Source organism: Oratosquilla oratoria, chromosome 42 (genome assembly GCF_046742065.1).
Source record: "Oratosquilla oratoria isolate Oo_2021 chromosome 42, ASM4674206v1, whole genome shotgun sequence".
NCBI classification, from domain to species: domain Eukaryota; kingdom Metazoa; phylum Arthropoda; class Malacostraca; order Stomatopoda; family Squillidae; genus Oratosquilla; species Oratosquilla oratoria.
The window spans coordinates 9387414-9402600 of record NC_134818.1 but is presented as its reverse complement, the minus strand read 5'-3'; the positions used below and the strand labels follow the sequence as shown (position 1 = coordinate 9402600).

Below are 15187 nucleotides of genomic sequence, written 5' to 3'. Positions count from 1 at the left end.
TATGTTTCTCTTCCACTCCTAATATAATTATACATTTCTTTCTGTCTGCTAAGTCTCTTACTATATTCTCCTTCTGTCTCATCACTTTAATAACTGAGTTTTCAGTTTGTTCATTCATTTGCTGTCTGATTATGTCAGTGAATGCAACTTTGCTATTTTCTAGGATTTTTTTCCAACCCTCCTTGTTCTCCTTATTATTCTCCTTTAAGACTTTATTCTCTTCTTTTACTTCTTTTAACTGTTTTTTTAATTCTTCAATTTCCTTAGTTAAGTTTTTGTTCGCCTTCTCTAGTTCTTCCAATTTTTCAACCCTCCGTACAATGTTGTTAACATGACCGAACCTACGCTCCAAGTCCTCGATCATCTTATCGACCTTTTCTTCTAGTCTTATCAGTCGGGGGGGGTTTGTGTCCCCCCCACCCTCTTTAAATCCCTGGAAAATATTCTCATCACTTTCTACTGTATTGCTCTTATCTATACTTCTAATCTTTACATTTTTATTAGACATTTCATCATCGCTCAGCTGGTCGGGGGGCCGTTTGTTTACCTTTCGCCTGTCTGCCTGGGCCAAGTCCTCTCCTTCCTCATTTCCTTCAGCAATCCCTCCCCTTCTCCTCTTTCCCTACTTTCCCACTACCCCACGAGCAATTTCCCCCCACCCTGTAAATACAATAGGCACTTCTCTTTGCGTTGGGATCCACGAAACTTCAATTTTCTTCAGAACGTCTTCTAAGCTGTCCGTTCGTTGAAGTGTGTGTGTGTGTGTGTGTCCCCTATCACATTTGCTCATGTCAGAGGCACTGAAGAAAGACACAGCAGCTCCAAAGTAGAGCTGAACAGCTGAAACTGGTTTATCCCCACTGCTTCATTACATGGGAACCCTACCCCTCATCCACTAAAGAAATATATCATACATACATATACCAAGGCTTTTTTCCCCTTACAAGGGAGGTAGCCAAAAAGGAAAAGGCATAAAATCATTCCCACCCATTCCATCCCTTAATACACTCCACACCCCCTCCACCCTTCCTCTTATCTTAGCACCTCCTGGATGACGGGTCATCCCTGCACCTTGTCCACTGCCCTGGGTCAGAAGCAGTGTCGCAAGACACAGCACATCCACAGCAAGGCCGCTTCATTAAATCGGCGACCCCCCCCTCTCCATCCCCCCATGCATAAAAGGAGAAGACGGGGAGAAATCCATTTGGGCTGCGTCAAATTTTGCTCACACATACTACCTCATCCCCATCCCCCCGCCCATTCCACCTCATGCATCACAACATCATCCATATACAACCATTCTCCATTCACCCCTGTCTTCTGTCCTCTCCCATCCTTCCTCAACAGACATTCCCCTCTTCCCTAAAGCCCCCTTCACCCCATCCATCCACCTCATCCTAGGACGTCCCCTCATGTTCACTCCCTCCACATCTGCCTTCCATACCTCTTTTACTAGTCTTTCTTCACTCATTCTTTCCATGTGTCCAAACCATCCTAATACTCTTTCATCAACCCTATCTCTCAACTCCCTTTCCACCCCCGTTCTCCTCCTCACCTCCTCATTTCTCACTCTATCCAGCCTAGTAACCCCCATCATACTTCTCAGACACCTCATCTCAAACACATTCAAAACTCCTTCTCTCTTCCTCTCTTATGTTCCATGTTTCTGCCCCATACAGTGCTGTTGGCACAATCACTCCTTCATATAGTCTCCTCTTAGCATCCATTCCCAAATGTCCTCTCTATATAATTCTTGTCTTGAATAGACAAGAAATATATAAAGAGGACAAAAGGAATTTTTTCAGGCCACATCATTTCCTTATCCATTTACAACCATTCTCCATTCACACCTACCTTTTGTCCCTTCCCTTCCTTCAACAGACATTCTTCATACATCCAATGATAAATCACCATAGTTAAAATCAAATACACAAGATAAAAGAAAAGGTATCAATACTTGCCTGGAGTACTTATGATGATTTGGTGATGGCCATTGATCCAAAAAGTTTTCCATTCTGATGACTTTTTGCATCCATCTAATATGAATTGAGCAACATGGCTGCATAAAATAAATTTTATCAAAATTCAAGTTGGCAGCATTGTAAGCAACATGGGTTTTAATGTAATGAAAGCTGTGAAAACTATATATCAATGCTGTATCCAAATAATGCATATTTATCAAATGCAGTCTTACGTAGCAAGCTGTACACGAAAATCTCCATCAGCAAGATCCATAATCAAACGCTTCAAGTTTGGAAGTTCAGGTACGGCTTTAGTTACTAGAAACAAAGTTTAATATTAGTTATAATAACAATACATAATAATATTTTGGTGTTTTATATTACTGAGTGCCAGTTCTTCAGTTGAATTCATGAGCACTCGCATTACAATATGAATGAATATTGCATCATAATAAAAAAGATCATATTCTATATGCCTCATTTGACAAAAAAAGAACCACAATTACATGACTACATTCAGGCCACCATCCAGCTTTAAAACAATACAAACAAAAAAAAAAAAAAAAAAAAATCTATGTGCAGTCACCAACAGGTCACTGAACCCTTCATCCTACACTACCTTATTTTACCCTTATCCACATAACACAACATTATTTCTTCCTTGAATGACTTGTGAGCTAATCTTGTGGCTATTGCCAGTTACCTGGGAGCAATGTACTGTATTGATGGGTAATATCCATCTATATACCAAGGGCTTTTTCCCCCTTACAAGGGATGTAACCAAGTTAAAAGGCAAATACCCACTCCTACCCATTCCACTCCCATCCACCACCCCTTCCTCCCTCTCATCTTAGCTCTTCATGGATGACAGGTCATCTCTATACCCTGCCCACTGCCCTGGTTCAGAAGCAATGCAGCAAGACACAGTATATCCACAGAAAGGCCACTTCACTTAATTGGCAACCCCCCCTCCCCATCTCCTTATGCAGAAAAAAGAGAAGACTGGGAGAAATCCCTTTGGGCTGGATCAAAATATTATTCATACACACCCACTCCCTACCCCTCCCATCCCCCACCCCTTCCCTTCCTTGCATCACAGTATCATCTATACTGTAGCCATTCTCCACTCACCCCTATTTTCTTGTTCAATGTCCCTTTCACCCCATCCATCCATCCCATCCTTGGTTGTCCCCCTCAAGTTCACTCCCTCTACCTCTGCCTTCCACACCTCTTTCACAAATCTTTCTTCATTCATTCTTTCTATGTGGCTAAGCCAGTGCTTCTCAATATGGGGCATAAGCCCCACAGGTGGGTAATTTGGTTTTTCAGGTGGGCAATATGATTTTTAATGGGCAATTGAAGGCAACTGAGGAAGTCTGGGTCAAAAATATTTTAATCTTTATTTTATTCAATTTGTTTTGTTTCTTTATTTTTCATTGATGCCTCGATCTTTGGAACTGGTTTTAAATCAAGGTTTTATGCTTTTTCAGCTGAAGGGGAGTTTTTTTTTTTTTAAATGATAAGAATTGTATATCACCACATGGGGGACATCAGGATTTTAAAGGTGATTATGTGAGGCATGAGCAAAAAAAGGTTGAGAACCACTGGTCTAAACCATCCAAATACACTTTCATCAGCCCTATCTGCAATCTCCTTCTCCAACCTAGTTCTCCTCCTCACCTCATTTCTCACTCTATCTAACCTTGTAATCCCTACCATACTTCTAAGACATTTCATCCTGTACACATTTAAACTTTTCCTCTCTTCCTCTCGTAAATTCCAGGTCTCTGCCCCATATAGTACTGTCTCCTTTTTGCATACATTTCCAAATACCTATTTCTCATGACACTTTTTACCCCCCAAAGGCATTAACTCGCTTCTCTAAGTCTACAATTTACTTCCACCTCCACTCGTCCCTTTCCTGCCACGTGTAACCCCAAATATCTAAAACTATCCACTTTCTCCAGCCTCTCTCCTATAAGACTTATTTCCAACCCACTGCCATCCTCTCCCCTTGTACATCTCATCATCTTACTTTTACCCATATTTACCTTCAACTTTTTCCTATCACATACCCCTCCCAAGCTGTCACTAACTCCCTTATACCCTCCTCTGACTCTACTGCAATCATCAGCAAACACCAACTGGCTCACTTCCCATTTTTTCCATTTGCTTTAACCATCTCCAGTCCCCTGCCCATTACCCTCACCTTTACCTCCCACACCACCCCATCCATAAACACTTTGAACAGCCATGGCAACATCACACATCCCTGTTGCAGTCCCACCTTTACCTCAAACCACTTGCTATCTCCATTTCCAAATCTAACACAGACTCTACTACTCTTGTAAAAACTCTTGATTGCCCTTAACAGCCTTCCTCCAATTCCATGTATGTAAAACCTCCCACAGTGCTCTTCTGTCTACCCTATCATAAGCCTTTTCCAAATCCATAAAGGCCCAAAAAACATTCTTACCTTTTGCTAAAGTTTTCTCACATAAATGCCTTAAAACAAAAATTTGATCCCCGCAAACCCTACTTTTTCTAAACACACACTATTCCTCACCAATTGCTCCTTCTGTTCCTCTCCTAATCCTCTTAATCAAAACCCTCCCATCAGCCTTTCCAACTACATTCAACAAACTGATCCCTCTGAAACTACTACACTCACTTTTGTCCTCCAACACTCTACCCTTAGATACACATTAAACCTCACCAACAAACTACTTGCATCTCATCTTTTTTTATTTCTCCTCCATTCTCCTCTCCCATCACATCTACTTATACATATATATATATATATATATATATATATATATATATATATATATATATATGTATATATATATATATATATATATATATATATATATATATATATATATATACAGAGAGATTAAAAAGTCGCGCACATCAAAATAAAATAGCTAGTATAGGGAAATTTAATCGAGTTAGTTCCATCTACTACAGCAAGATGGCACCACAGGGGTATCAACAAGAAACATGCACGTGATTTGTATTGGTTCAGTCACATGGTGTTGTGAGCATAGTGAAGTTCTATGCACAGTAGACATGTCGTTTTCCCAAGAGCAGCGAGTTTTTATTGTTGAACATTATTTTTCTAGTCGTTCATATGCATGTGTTGTAAATGAATTTCGTGAAAAATATCCAGGTGTCAAAGTGCCTAAAATTTCCACAACCACAAGATTAATAGCCCGTTTCCGGGAAACAGGATCTGTAGCTGACAAGAAGAGAACCGGTAGACCAAAAATTCTGACTGATGCTAAACTTGGTGAAGTTAGAGATGCGATGCAGCATTCGCCTTCAATAAGTTTGAGGAGACTTTCAGCACAATCTCAGATTTCATATGGAAGTGCTCAGAAAGCGATGAAAAAGTTAAATTTACGTGCATATCATGTTCGCTGTGTTCATGAATTGAAGCCACCAGATAAAATAAAGTGTAAAGAGTACTGTAGATGGTTTCGGTCATTTGTTGATAACCATGGAGTCGCAGAGCTTGACTGTGTTTTCTTCACTGATGAGGTGTGGTTTCACCTTAGCGGCTACGTCAACAGCCAAAACACAAGAATCTGGTCTGCCAAAAATCCTCATTCCTTGCACGAAAAACCTTTCCACTGTGAGAAAATTGGAGTGTGGTGTGCTGTATCACAGTGATGTGTACCAGGACATCATTACTCAGTTTATTGCATTGCTGGAAGAAAGTGAGCGTTATTGCTGGTTGCAGCAAGACGGGGCTACATGTCACACATCCAAAGCAAGTATGGATTTTTTACGCGAGTTTTTCGGCGAGCAGATCATCTCTAAGGGACTGTGGCCCCCACGTTCACCTGACTTATCATCACCAGATTTTTTTTTGTGGGGTTACCTTAAAGGAAAGGTCTATCGAAATAGGCCCCGCACCCTAGATGAACTAAAGATGAATATTACAGCGGAGATTAACAACATTAGTGTAAACACGCTTCGTAAAGTAGCCTCAAATATGGTAAAAAGAGTTCGGGCATGCATTAATGAAGATGGTGGCCATTTTGAGCATATGTTGTAATATCCTTTTTGAATTTGTACATATTGATTCATACATATTGAATAAATTTTTACATTTAATAGTTTTTGTTTAACCAATATTTTACATATTTTAGATGTGTTTTCTTTTTGATGTGCGCGACTTTTCGATCTCTCTGTATATATATATATATATATATATATATATATATATATATATATATATATATATATATATATATATATATATATATATATATATATATATATATATGTGTACCAAAAGGTTTCTTTGTGCTTATAAGGGAGGTAGCCAACCAAGGCTACCCATCCCACACCCATTTGTTTTTGCATTTATCTCAGTTCTTTGTGGATAAAGGCCCATCCTTGCCCCAGACCCACTGCCTGGGTCAGAAACAAAACAGCAAGGCACAGCACCTACATAGCAAGGCACAACATCCAAAGCTGATTTACCCCCACTGCTTCACTTACATGATGACCCTCCCTCCTTGTCCACCCACAAGCAGACAGAAATAACATACCACACAGAAAATGGTGCCCGAGACATCAGTACTTTTTTTTTTTAATTCTTCAAAATATATGTTGTTACGTTCAATGAAACTACATCTTAGATGCAATAAGAGGTATTCATTAAATTGTACATGTTGCACCACACTCAGTATGGGTCACCCACTAAATAGGGGGGGGGGGGGCGACCCATACAAAATCAAAAATATTTTCAAACCCTTAAAAAGCATATGTGCCCTAACTAGGAAACCTTGAGGTGGGTACTATACTTGGCTAAATAGTTATTTTGCACCCAGTGTGATTTCTCACCTCAAAAACTGAGTTTCGAGAAATATTTTTCCACTAATAGTATGACTCGCACCAACAGTACACTATCACCAACACTATTCAACTTATTACCACACAATCTCCCCACCCAAACAATAATACCAACCTGTTCATATATGTAGTACCCTAGAAATAATAAAACCAATAACACAACTACAAAACAATTACCAAATGAACTCAAACTTAATCTAATGAGCTAGAATGATGGCTGATGTAAATTAGAATGTCTGCATCCTTAACTTGAATCTAAGAAACACCCAATGGTAAGATTCAATGATTAATGTCTCCAAAAGGACAAAAATCCTAATACTTGGCCTCCCATTTGATACATAACTTTAACCCCGACACATGAGAGACCTTACAGTGAAGAAAATACGAAGCTGAATGTGCTTAGAAAAGTCACAGACAACAGAAAGTCGTACTACCAACTATGAAATCAAACTATAAGAACTACACTTATACAGATACCTACAGCATGGTATCCAATAACTATGAAAATAAAGATAGCCTACAAACAACACAAAATAAAAGTACAGCATCAAGAACAGTAACTGGCTCCACTAAAACAACACCAATAGAACATCTATACTCAGAAACCAATATCCTTCCCATAGAGTAGCATATAAGAATCATAGGCACATGGTTCTTTGCAAGATCCTTTGAATCCATCCACCTCTCACACCATATCACTCAAACAAAGCCCAGTATGCAACACAAAAACAACCCCAGCTCTCTCTCCAGCCCCATTCTGTCTCATCTCCACATTTCTCACTAATACTAATACTTACTGTTCAGTATGCCTGGAGTATTCAAAGAAGCTCGGGCATGATGATTTGTGATAATGATATCTTCCAGGCCCTGGCAGAAGTTTAGCAAGACCAATAAGGGAAATGGATCAGTGTGCACTAAGACCTGGATGTATGTTAAATGGCTCAGAACTTCACTGACCTCATTAAGACCACCAGACCATAGTTTTTTATTATAAGTCTGCATGTCTTCTGGCCAACTTATTGATAATTTCTTGAGCTGTAATGATGATAAAGACAAATTAATAAATTATAGTATAAAAGTCCAGTTCATTTATTGCCATGGTTTTCTCTTGCACAAGACCTGCAGCTACAGCAACTAGTTCAACACATAAGTTCTGTAAACCCACAACTTCGAGAGATGACATTGGGTTGAGGGAAGGAGGACAGACTTCCAATAACCCAAAGCTCTTAGAGTGGAAAGGAATATCCGACCAGCAACCACAGTGAATCACAACCCCCAAATTCAACATAAGATGACTGTGAAGTACACATAGTTCATCAATACATCTATTACTTGATGTATGTACATGCACACAAGTATGTGTGTGTATTTATCTAATTCCATTTACCTAATTGTAGTACACAGAAAAGGAGCAATGCTCACAGGGTACCATCACCTATTCTCTATTTTTTTTTATCATACTTAGGTTCAAATTCATACACAGTTCCAACCTAATCTATATCCTTGATTTCCAATTATCATATTTAGATTTTAACTCATATATTGTTTGAGCTTGGGCTATATCACCTAATAAGCTATTCCACATATTTATGCATATATATGGAAAACTGTATTTCTTCACATCCTTTAGACATGCTCCCATGACCTCTTAAATCCCTCCCATCTTTAATCAGGAGATTTCTTCTGTTGATGCAATCTATCCCTTTTAGTGTGTTTTAATTGGTTTTGAGTTATGAAAATGGACAGTGGGATGATGAGTTCCCCCAGTGATCATCTCTCAGGAATGCTATTGACAGGTGCCCATCACTGTTTCCTCATAAACAATATAACAAAATGACTTATAAAGGAGAAACAGCAGATATAGCAATATTAATATGAAACTTACTGGATGTTTTATTACTATTATCATTATTACTATTATCACACTGTAATAAGCAGCTTCCATAGCACTATGGTGAAAAAACATTATTATATGTATAATATATAAAGGAGAAACAGCAGATATAACAATATTAATATGAAACTTACTGGATATTTTATTACTATTATCATTATTACTATTATGACACTGTAATGAGCAGCTTCCATAGCACTTTGGTGAAAAAACATTATTATATGTACAATATATAAAAAAAATATTAATCAATAGCATATCTTTTCTAAAATATATAACCTAGAAAAGCATATATTTTTAAAAGTTTCAAGGCTGTAGAATCAAATGTAATAATATTACCTTTGGGCATGATGTGAGAATCCATTTGAACTGCAGGAATGTTAAGGTTGTTCCAACAAGATGAAGAGTTTCTAAATTGTTTAATTTAACTACTAAACTAGGTAGTCTAACCCAATATATATTATTAAGTGAGATGCGTCTAATATTTAGACATCTAATTTTTTTACTAAAAAAGCATATGAAATCCTTCTCAATATACTGCTGGCTCTTATCAAGGTTGACATTTCTGGAAGTAGAGTACAATTCACATTATAGTACCATATTTTCATGCAACACTGAAAAAATCAGATATATTCCATATTATATAGTCTTTTAGTAGCTCAAACCAGATATATCTGACATGTAGAATTTGTCAGGGTCCAAAAATAGATAGAACTTAATACTATATTCAGTAATAACTCCTGAAGTTTTCACTCCCACTAGCCTGCAAAAGTTCATGAGTTCTACCAAAAATCTCTGGGAAGAAGCATTGGACTGATGTATATATGTGTTGTATGTGCTTAATTGTAATGGAAAGGAAGAGAGCTATGTTTGTGGGGTCACACCTCTTTTTCCAATTATTGTACCTCATTCTAAATTCGAGTATAGTTCCAGACTGAGATATATCATCTTCTATATCAACCCCCTCTTGATCCTCAGCAATTTTGTGACTCCCTGGATAGTTCTATTGATTCCTGGGAGGTCAAAATCAGCTACTTTCAAGACCCCTGCCTGATGAAAATTAGTTATTTGCTTTGCAAAGTTTTCTAAAAATAAATAAATAAATAAAATAATAATTATAATTATTCTTGTTTATTCACACAAATTTTATGTTCATTTACATTGGGAATCATTCTATATTCCTCTCTCCTAATTTCAATAATTGGGGGGCTCATGTTGGGAACCAAATATTTTGGGTGAGGAAAAATGAACAAAAAAGTTATTTTAAGACACTAACATATCTTGGATTCATTCAAATCAACAAGAAACCTATCGGATTTTTTTTTAACCCTACCCAAACTTAACCAGACCTAACCCAAAACAAAATTTACATTGTCAATATATTTAAAAGTTTCCATGTTTTTATAGTATAATAATCTCTATTTTCACAAAACCACTTACTTTATCATTAAATTCCTTCTGATGAATGGTTTTATAAAAATACCACCTATTATGTTTTAAAAACATGAAAACTTTAAAATATTGTTAAATCCCTTCTGGTGATAACTTGACACACTTTCTTAAAGTGACACTGACTTTACAGAAGGAACAATGCCATCAGAGGAGTACCATTCCCTTCAAACACCAATTTCTATTGTACTCAGTCTCCAGAACAAACTTAGAAACTCATTCACTATCACTCTCCCACTTCCTTCTGATCTATCTTCACCACTTTAAATTTGTTTTCTCATATATGGAGGTCAGTACTCTGTTGCCTGTCCTCCCATACCTTCTCCTAGCCAGTGACTTGGAAAACAACCTAGGCTCCTACATATTTCTTACATACACAAAACAACCTGTACAGACAGGGATTACAGCATCTTGCTTAGGTGTTTATCTAAATGAATCAAAGCTTTGAACTGAATTACATTGCACAGCTTCTGCAGGAAGTTTATTCCATTCATTAACTACACAGTTGGTGAAGTTGTTTCTACCCACTTCCAAATTAAATCTATTTCCTGAGTTTGAGACCATTATTGCTTGTCTGATTCTCATTCAATGTGAAAATTTTGTCAATTCTGAAGTTGTCAATTCCCTTTAGAATCTTAAAGACCTGTATCAAGTTACCTCTGAGTCTACACCTTTTTAGGGAAATTAGATTCATATGTTTTAGTCGTTTTCATGATTTATTTTTTATATTTGGAATCAGTTTTGTGTCTTGCCGTTGCACTTTTTCCAATCTGTCAATGTCTTTAATGAGATTCGGTGACTATACAGAAAGAACATATTCCAAATGTAGACAAACTAATGATTTATATAGCTTGTTAATGTGAGATGGACTTTTTGAAGTCAAAAGATCGCACAATCAGTCCTAGAATCTTATTTGCTTTCTCAGAGGCTGAAATATACTACTTAGATGATTTGAGATCATTACTGATAATTACACCGAGATCCTCTTCACTATCCACTTTTGTTAACAAATTTCTAAATAACTTGTAATCGTACTTACTGTTATTTTCACCCATGTGTATAACCTTGCAGTTAAATTTCGGACATTTATAGTTTCACCCAACCAACGACTTTGTGATGTGGCTTATGTGTTTCTGGTGAGATATGTTGTGTCTTGAATGATGGTGTACATAATTTCCATCGCAAATGCATACTTTTCAAGTAATTAATTATTGAAGTTATGCACTTATGCCTACATCTCCTCCCTAATGATCTGGGGGGACCTGTGGGAAATCAGGGTTTTTGCGTGGGAAGCACAAATAAATTGAGTAATGCGCATTGCAAAACAGGTATAAAATTAACAAGAACACATAAAAAAGATATAAAAAACATAGCCATGTTTGTTTACCAACGATTCGAAATATTTCTCGCTATATCTACTACATTTAGCGAAGGCCACTCCACCCGCGCAGGAGTTGCTAACTGTAAACTAACATAACCTAACCTATGCTAACATAACCTAACCTATCCTGACTAAACCTAACGTAACATAGCCTAACCAAACCTAAGCTAACCTAACCTAAGCAAACCTAACCTAACGTACCCTAACCTAACCTAACCTAACCGAACGTAACCTACCGTAACATAACCTAATGTAACATAATCTAACCTAAGCAAACCTAACCTAACTTAACCAACGTAACCTAACATAATGTAACCTAACCAAACCAAACTTAACCTAACCTAACCAAACAACATAACCACACCTATACCTGTTTTGCAACGCACATTACTCGATTTATTAGTGCTCCCCACCCAAAACCCCCGATTTCCCATAGGTCCCCCCAGATCGTTGGGTAGATGTAGGTTTAAGTGCATAACTTCAATAATTACTTTAAAAGTACGCATTTGCAACAGAAATGATGTACACCATTCAATACACAACATATCTCACCACAAGAAACACATAAGCCACATCACAAAATCGTTTGTTGGGTGAAACTATGGATTTACCTAAATTTCATTAGCCATTTTTTCAGGCCACTGCTGTTGGTTGCTTTCTAAATGTTTCTGATTGGACATTTACATCATTAGCATTTTTATCCACCTCTGTTCTAAAATTTGAATCAAGAATAGATAAAATATGGAACAGAAATTTAATTACAGAGCACAAATAATCTCCACCACCACTGTACATGCCAGGAATGACGGCAATCAGATTATTGAGCTGGAATCACAGGCGTGAGCCTCCTCCAGAACTTCATCTGTATCTTATCTGTGTCTGTTCTGGTTTTTGCTGCCCTTTGGTTTCCTCTTATGTTAGGTTATATTAAGTTAAGATCTATTGGACAACAAAAGTTTTATATTGAATATCCAGTTTGTGTAATTCTGAAACTTTACCCTAGGGCCTACTGTTTCCAATTTTGATATGGTGATTGACTTGTTGTATATCAAAGGCATCAGCAATGCAGGATATAACGGTGAATTCGTCGTCTTAGATTACCTCTTTCTCTATTGTTAAGATAAAATGCAACTTCTGCACACCTAAACGTCTTCAGATAATAATTTTTGGGCATATCTCCATCGTACCCTTACAGATATTCTTGTTAGTTTAAGGACTACTTACTCTATAACAGATTTATCACTTGACAAATCGTCAAACCTTCTACACACTGTACCAATCCAGATTAAATCTTCATGTGGCAAATATTTAAATATTTTTAATAATATTTCATTGGGTAATCGTTCTATGTTTACTTCCATTGTCTTTTAGCTGTATGTAAACAACAACGAAACTGGCAGACATCTACGAAGCATTACTGTAGTTGTCATGTCAAAAAGTTGCCTTGCAATAGGAATCACTGGTGACTCATGTTCAAGAATTTAGAAGTAACCACAAGGAAAGAGAAACTTAACGAAGCAAAAGGGTTTCGTATCACTACATCTTTAGTTATGAAATATAGAGAAAAGGGCACAATGATACACGATATACTGTTATATACAGTAGTTTGGCGACATTAATCCAATGAAAAGATACTAACACCCTGAAAATTTGCCAATTTTTATAGATAAACGTGAACAAAAAATTATCTAGGGCGAGACTTTGCGTAATAATGAGAACTGTCATTAATTTCAGCTGCCAGTGGACGCCAAATTATTTACAAGTTTATGGTCAGTTTTCGCCTTGGAAGGCTAGAATATGTTGACTGATTTGACAGTCGCAGTATTCATACATATGTTTATATTGATATTTATATTCATATCTGGGTAATTTTAGAAGTATGCGTGATGTATATATATTTAATTTTATTTTAATATTTTGTAAATAGGTTTTACTGGTATGTTTTGAAAATAAGTCTAGAAGCAGTGAAAACCCTGTTGATAAATAAACATTGAAATAGTGTCTTGTAACCTCCTTTCCTTGGAGGTTACATAGGCAGGACTTAGTGCGGGCAAGATAAACTCTCAACGACTCCTTTTCTTATTATTTTATTATAATTAGAGTTTATCATGATACCATCGTATACACTATAGTCACTTTTTACAACACATCACTGGCACACGTTTTTCTTGGTTATACATTTTTGTCTCTAGACCACCTTACACAATGTTCTTTTGAGTTAATCTCTGGAGCACCTCACACCTAACCTGTCTCTCGAGACATGCACGGCCTTTTTGTTGACCGGAAACGGCTGGCTAAGCAAAGTTTGAGGTGCGTTTTATCCTTTTGTTTAATAATTCTACCTTGAAAGTCCGTCGCCTCACATGGCTAGGACAACCCACTAATTACCTACTATATTTTTTATATAAGTCATAATATATACATATCCAGGGGGTGGCTCGTTAATATGTAATGTTTCCGTGTGTTATGTGGGTCGTGTCTAATGGCATCCATTATGTGTGTGTGTTCGTGAGTCCGTTTGTGGGCGCTCGGCTGGTAACATGCAAACTCAGCGATTTGAGCGGATATGGTAGGCGCCAGTCAGACTGTGAGGTTGGACATCGAGTGGTGTTGCATGGGAATGGTGATGTATACAGTCTAGGAGTGCCTTCCGGGACATTTAGCTAAACATATTTTCTCGGTTTCTAGATAAGCTAATGCTACACAGAAAGCCCGATGCGAGTTTGTGAAAACATGCCGCTTCGCACGATGACATGTGACACCTCCCGATATATCATCCGAAAGTGATGCTCAATATGCGACTTGATAGCCCCAATTGGTCAAATGTAGATTTTCTTAATTCTGTGATTGCAACATGCTATACTATTTAAAATATAAACTCCGAGCTAAAGCGGCCCCTAGACGTTCAATATTATTGCGCAATGTGTGTTGCACAATATTTTGGCGCTGGCCCCTACACGGTCAATATTATTGTACAATATTTTGGGTTGAACAAAAGATTGTGCCGTATGGAGGCAATATTGAAGGTTGTGCAATATATTGCGCAATCGTGAGCGCAGACGTGCAACCACATTGTGCAAACAGTCAGTCCTTGCCAGAACGTCATAACGTGAACATGTTGACTAACGGTGATCTCTGTTGCGTGATCATTGCTATGGCAGCAAGTCATAAGGAAAGAAAAAAGGCTCGCAGAAGGGCAGAAAATGGGACAAACAGTGGCTTGTTGATAGGGAGAAGTACACACACGAAAGATTACTAAATGAACTGAGAGTGATAGAACCGAATGATTTCCGCAACTTCGTACGGTACACCTCAATAAATTCAGCAATGAATTCTTTTTCGGCTTTCTTGTCACTCATGATAACGCGAGGTTGAGGAGAGACACAACCACCTTACACGACCGCTGGAGAGACACTGACAGGATATTGCGCAATATAGTCTACAGACGACACAATGTTATCCCGTTTGCGCAATATATTTTCAAGTTTTTGAAAATCACACAATATATTGCACCTTTCAATATTGCCCACACACGATCAATTATATTGCACAAACCAAAATATTGCGCAATAATATTGAACGTCTAGGGGGCGCTTAATGTCAACGATCTACTACTTTAAGGTTAACTCTTATTAT

General features: G+C 37.5%; 1 protein-coding gene across 1 annotated transcript in view; it reads right to left on the bottom strand.

Annotated features, from left to right (window-relative positions):
- LOC143021501 (uncharacterized) overlaps positions 1-13074 on the bottom strand; it is a 49002-nt gene extending 35928 nt beyond the window's left edge. Inside the window, exons 1-5 of the mRNA XM_076179060.1 lie at positions 12776-13074; positions 9061-9286; positions 7625-7862; positions 2195-2279; positions 1962-2059 (exon numbers count right to left, since the gene is read on the bottom strand). Of these exons, the coding sequence (XP_076035175.1) occupies positions 1962-2059; positions 2195-2279; positions 7625-7862; positions 9061-9286; positions 12776-12912 (784 nt within the window). The 5' untranslated portion in view covers positions 12913-13074. The remainder of the gene's footprint in view (positions 1-1961; positions 2060-2194; positions 2280-7624; positions 7863-9060; positions 9287-12775) is intronic.
- Positions 13075-15187: the final 2113 nt, after the last annotated feature.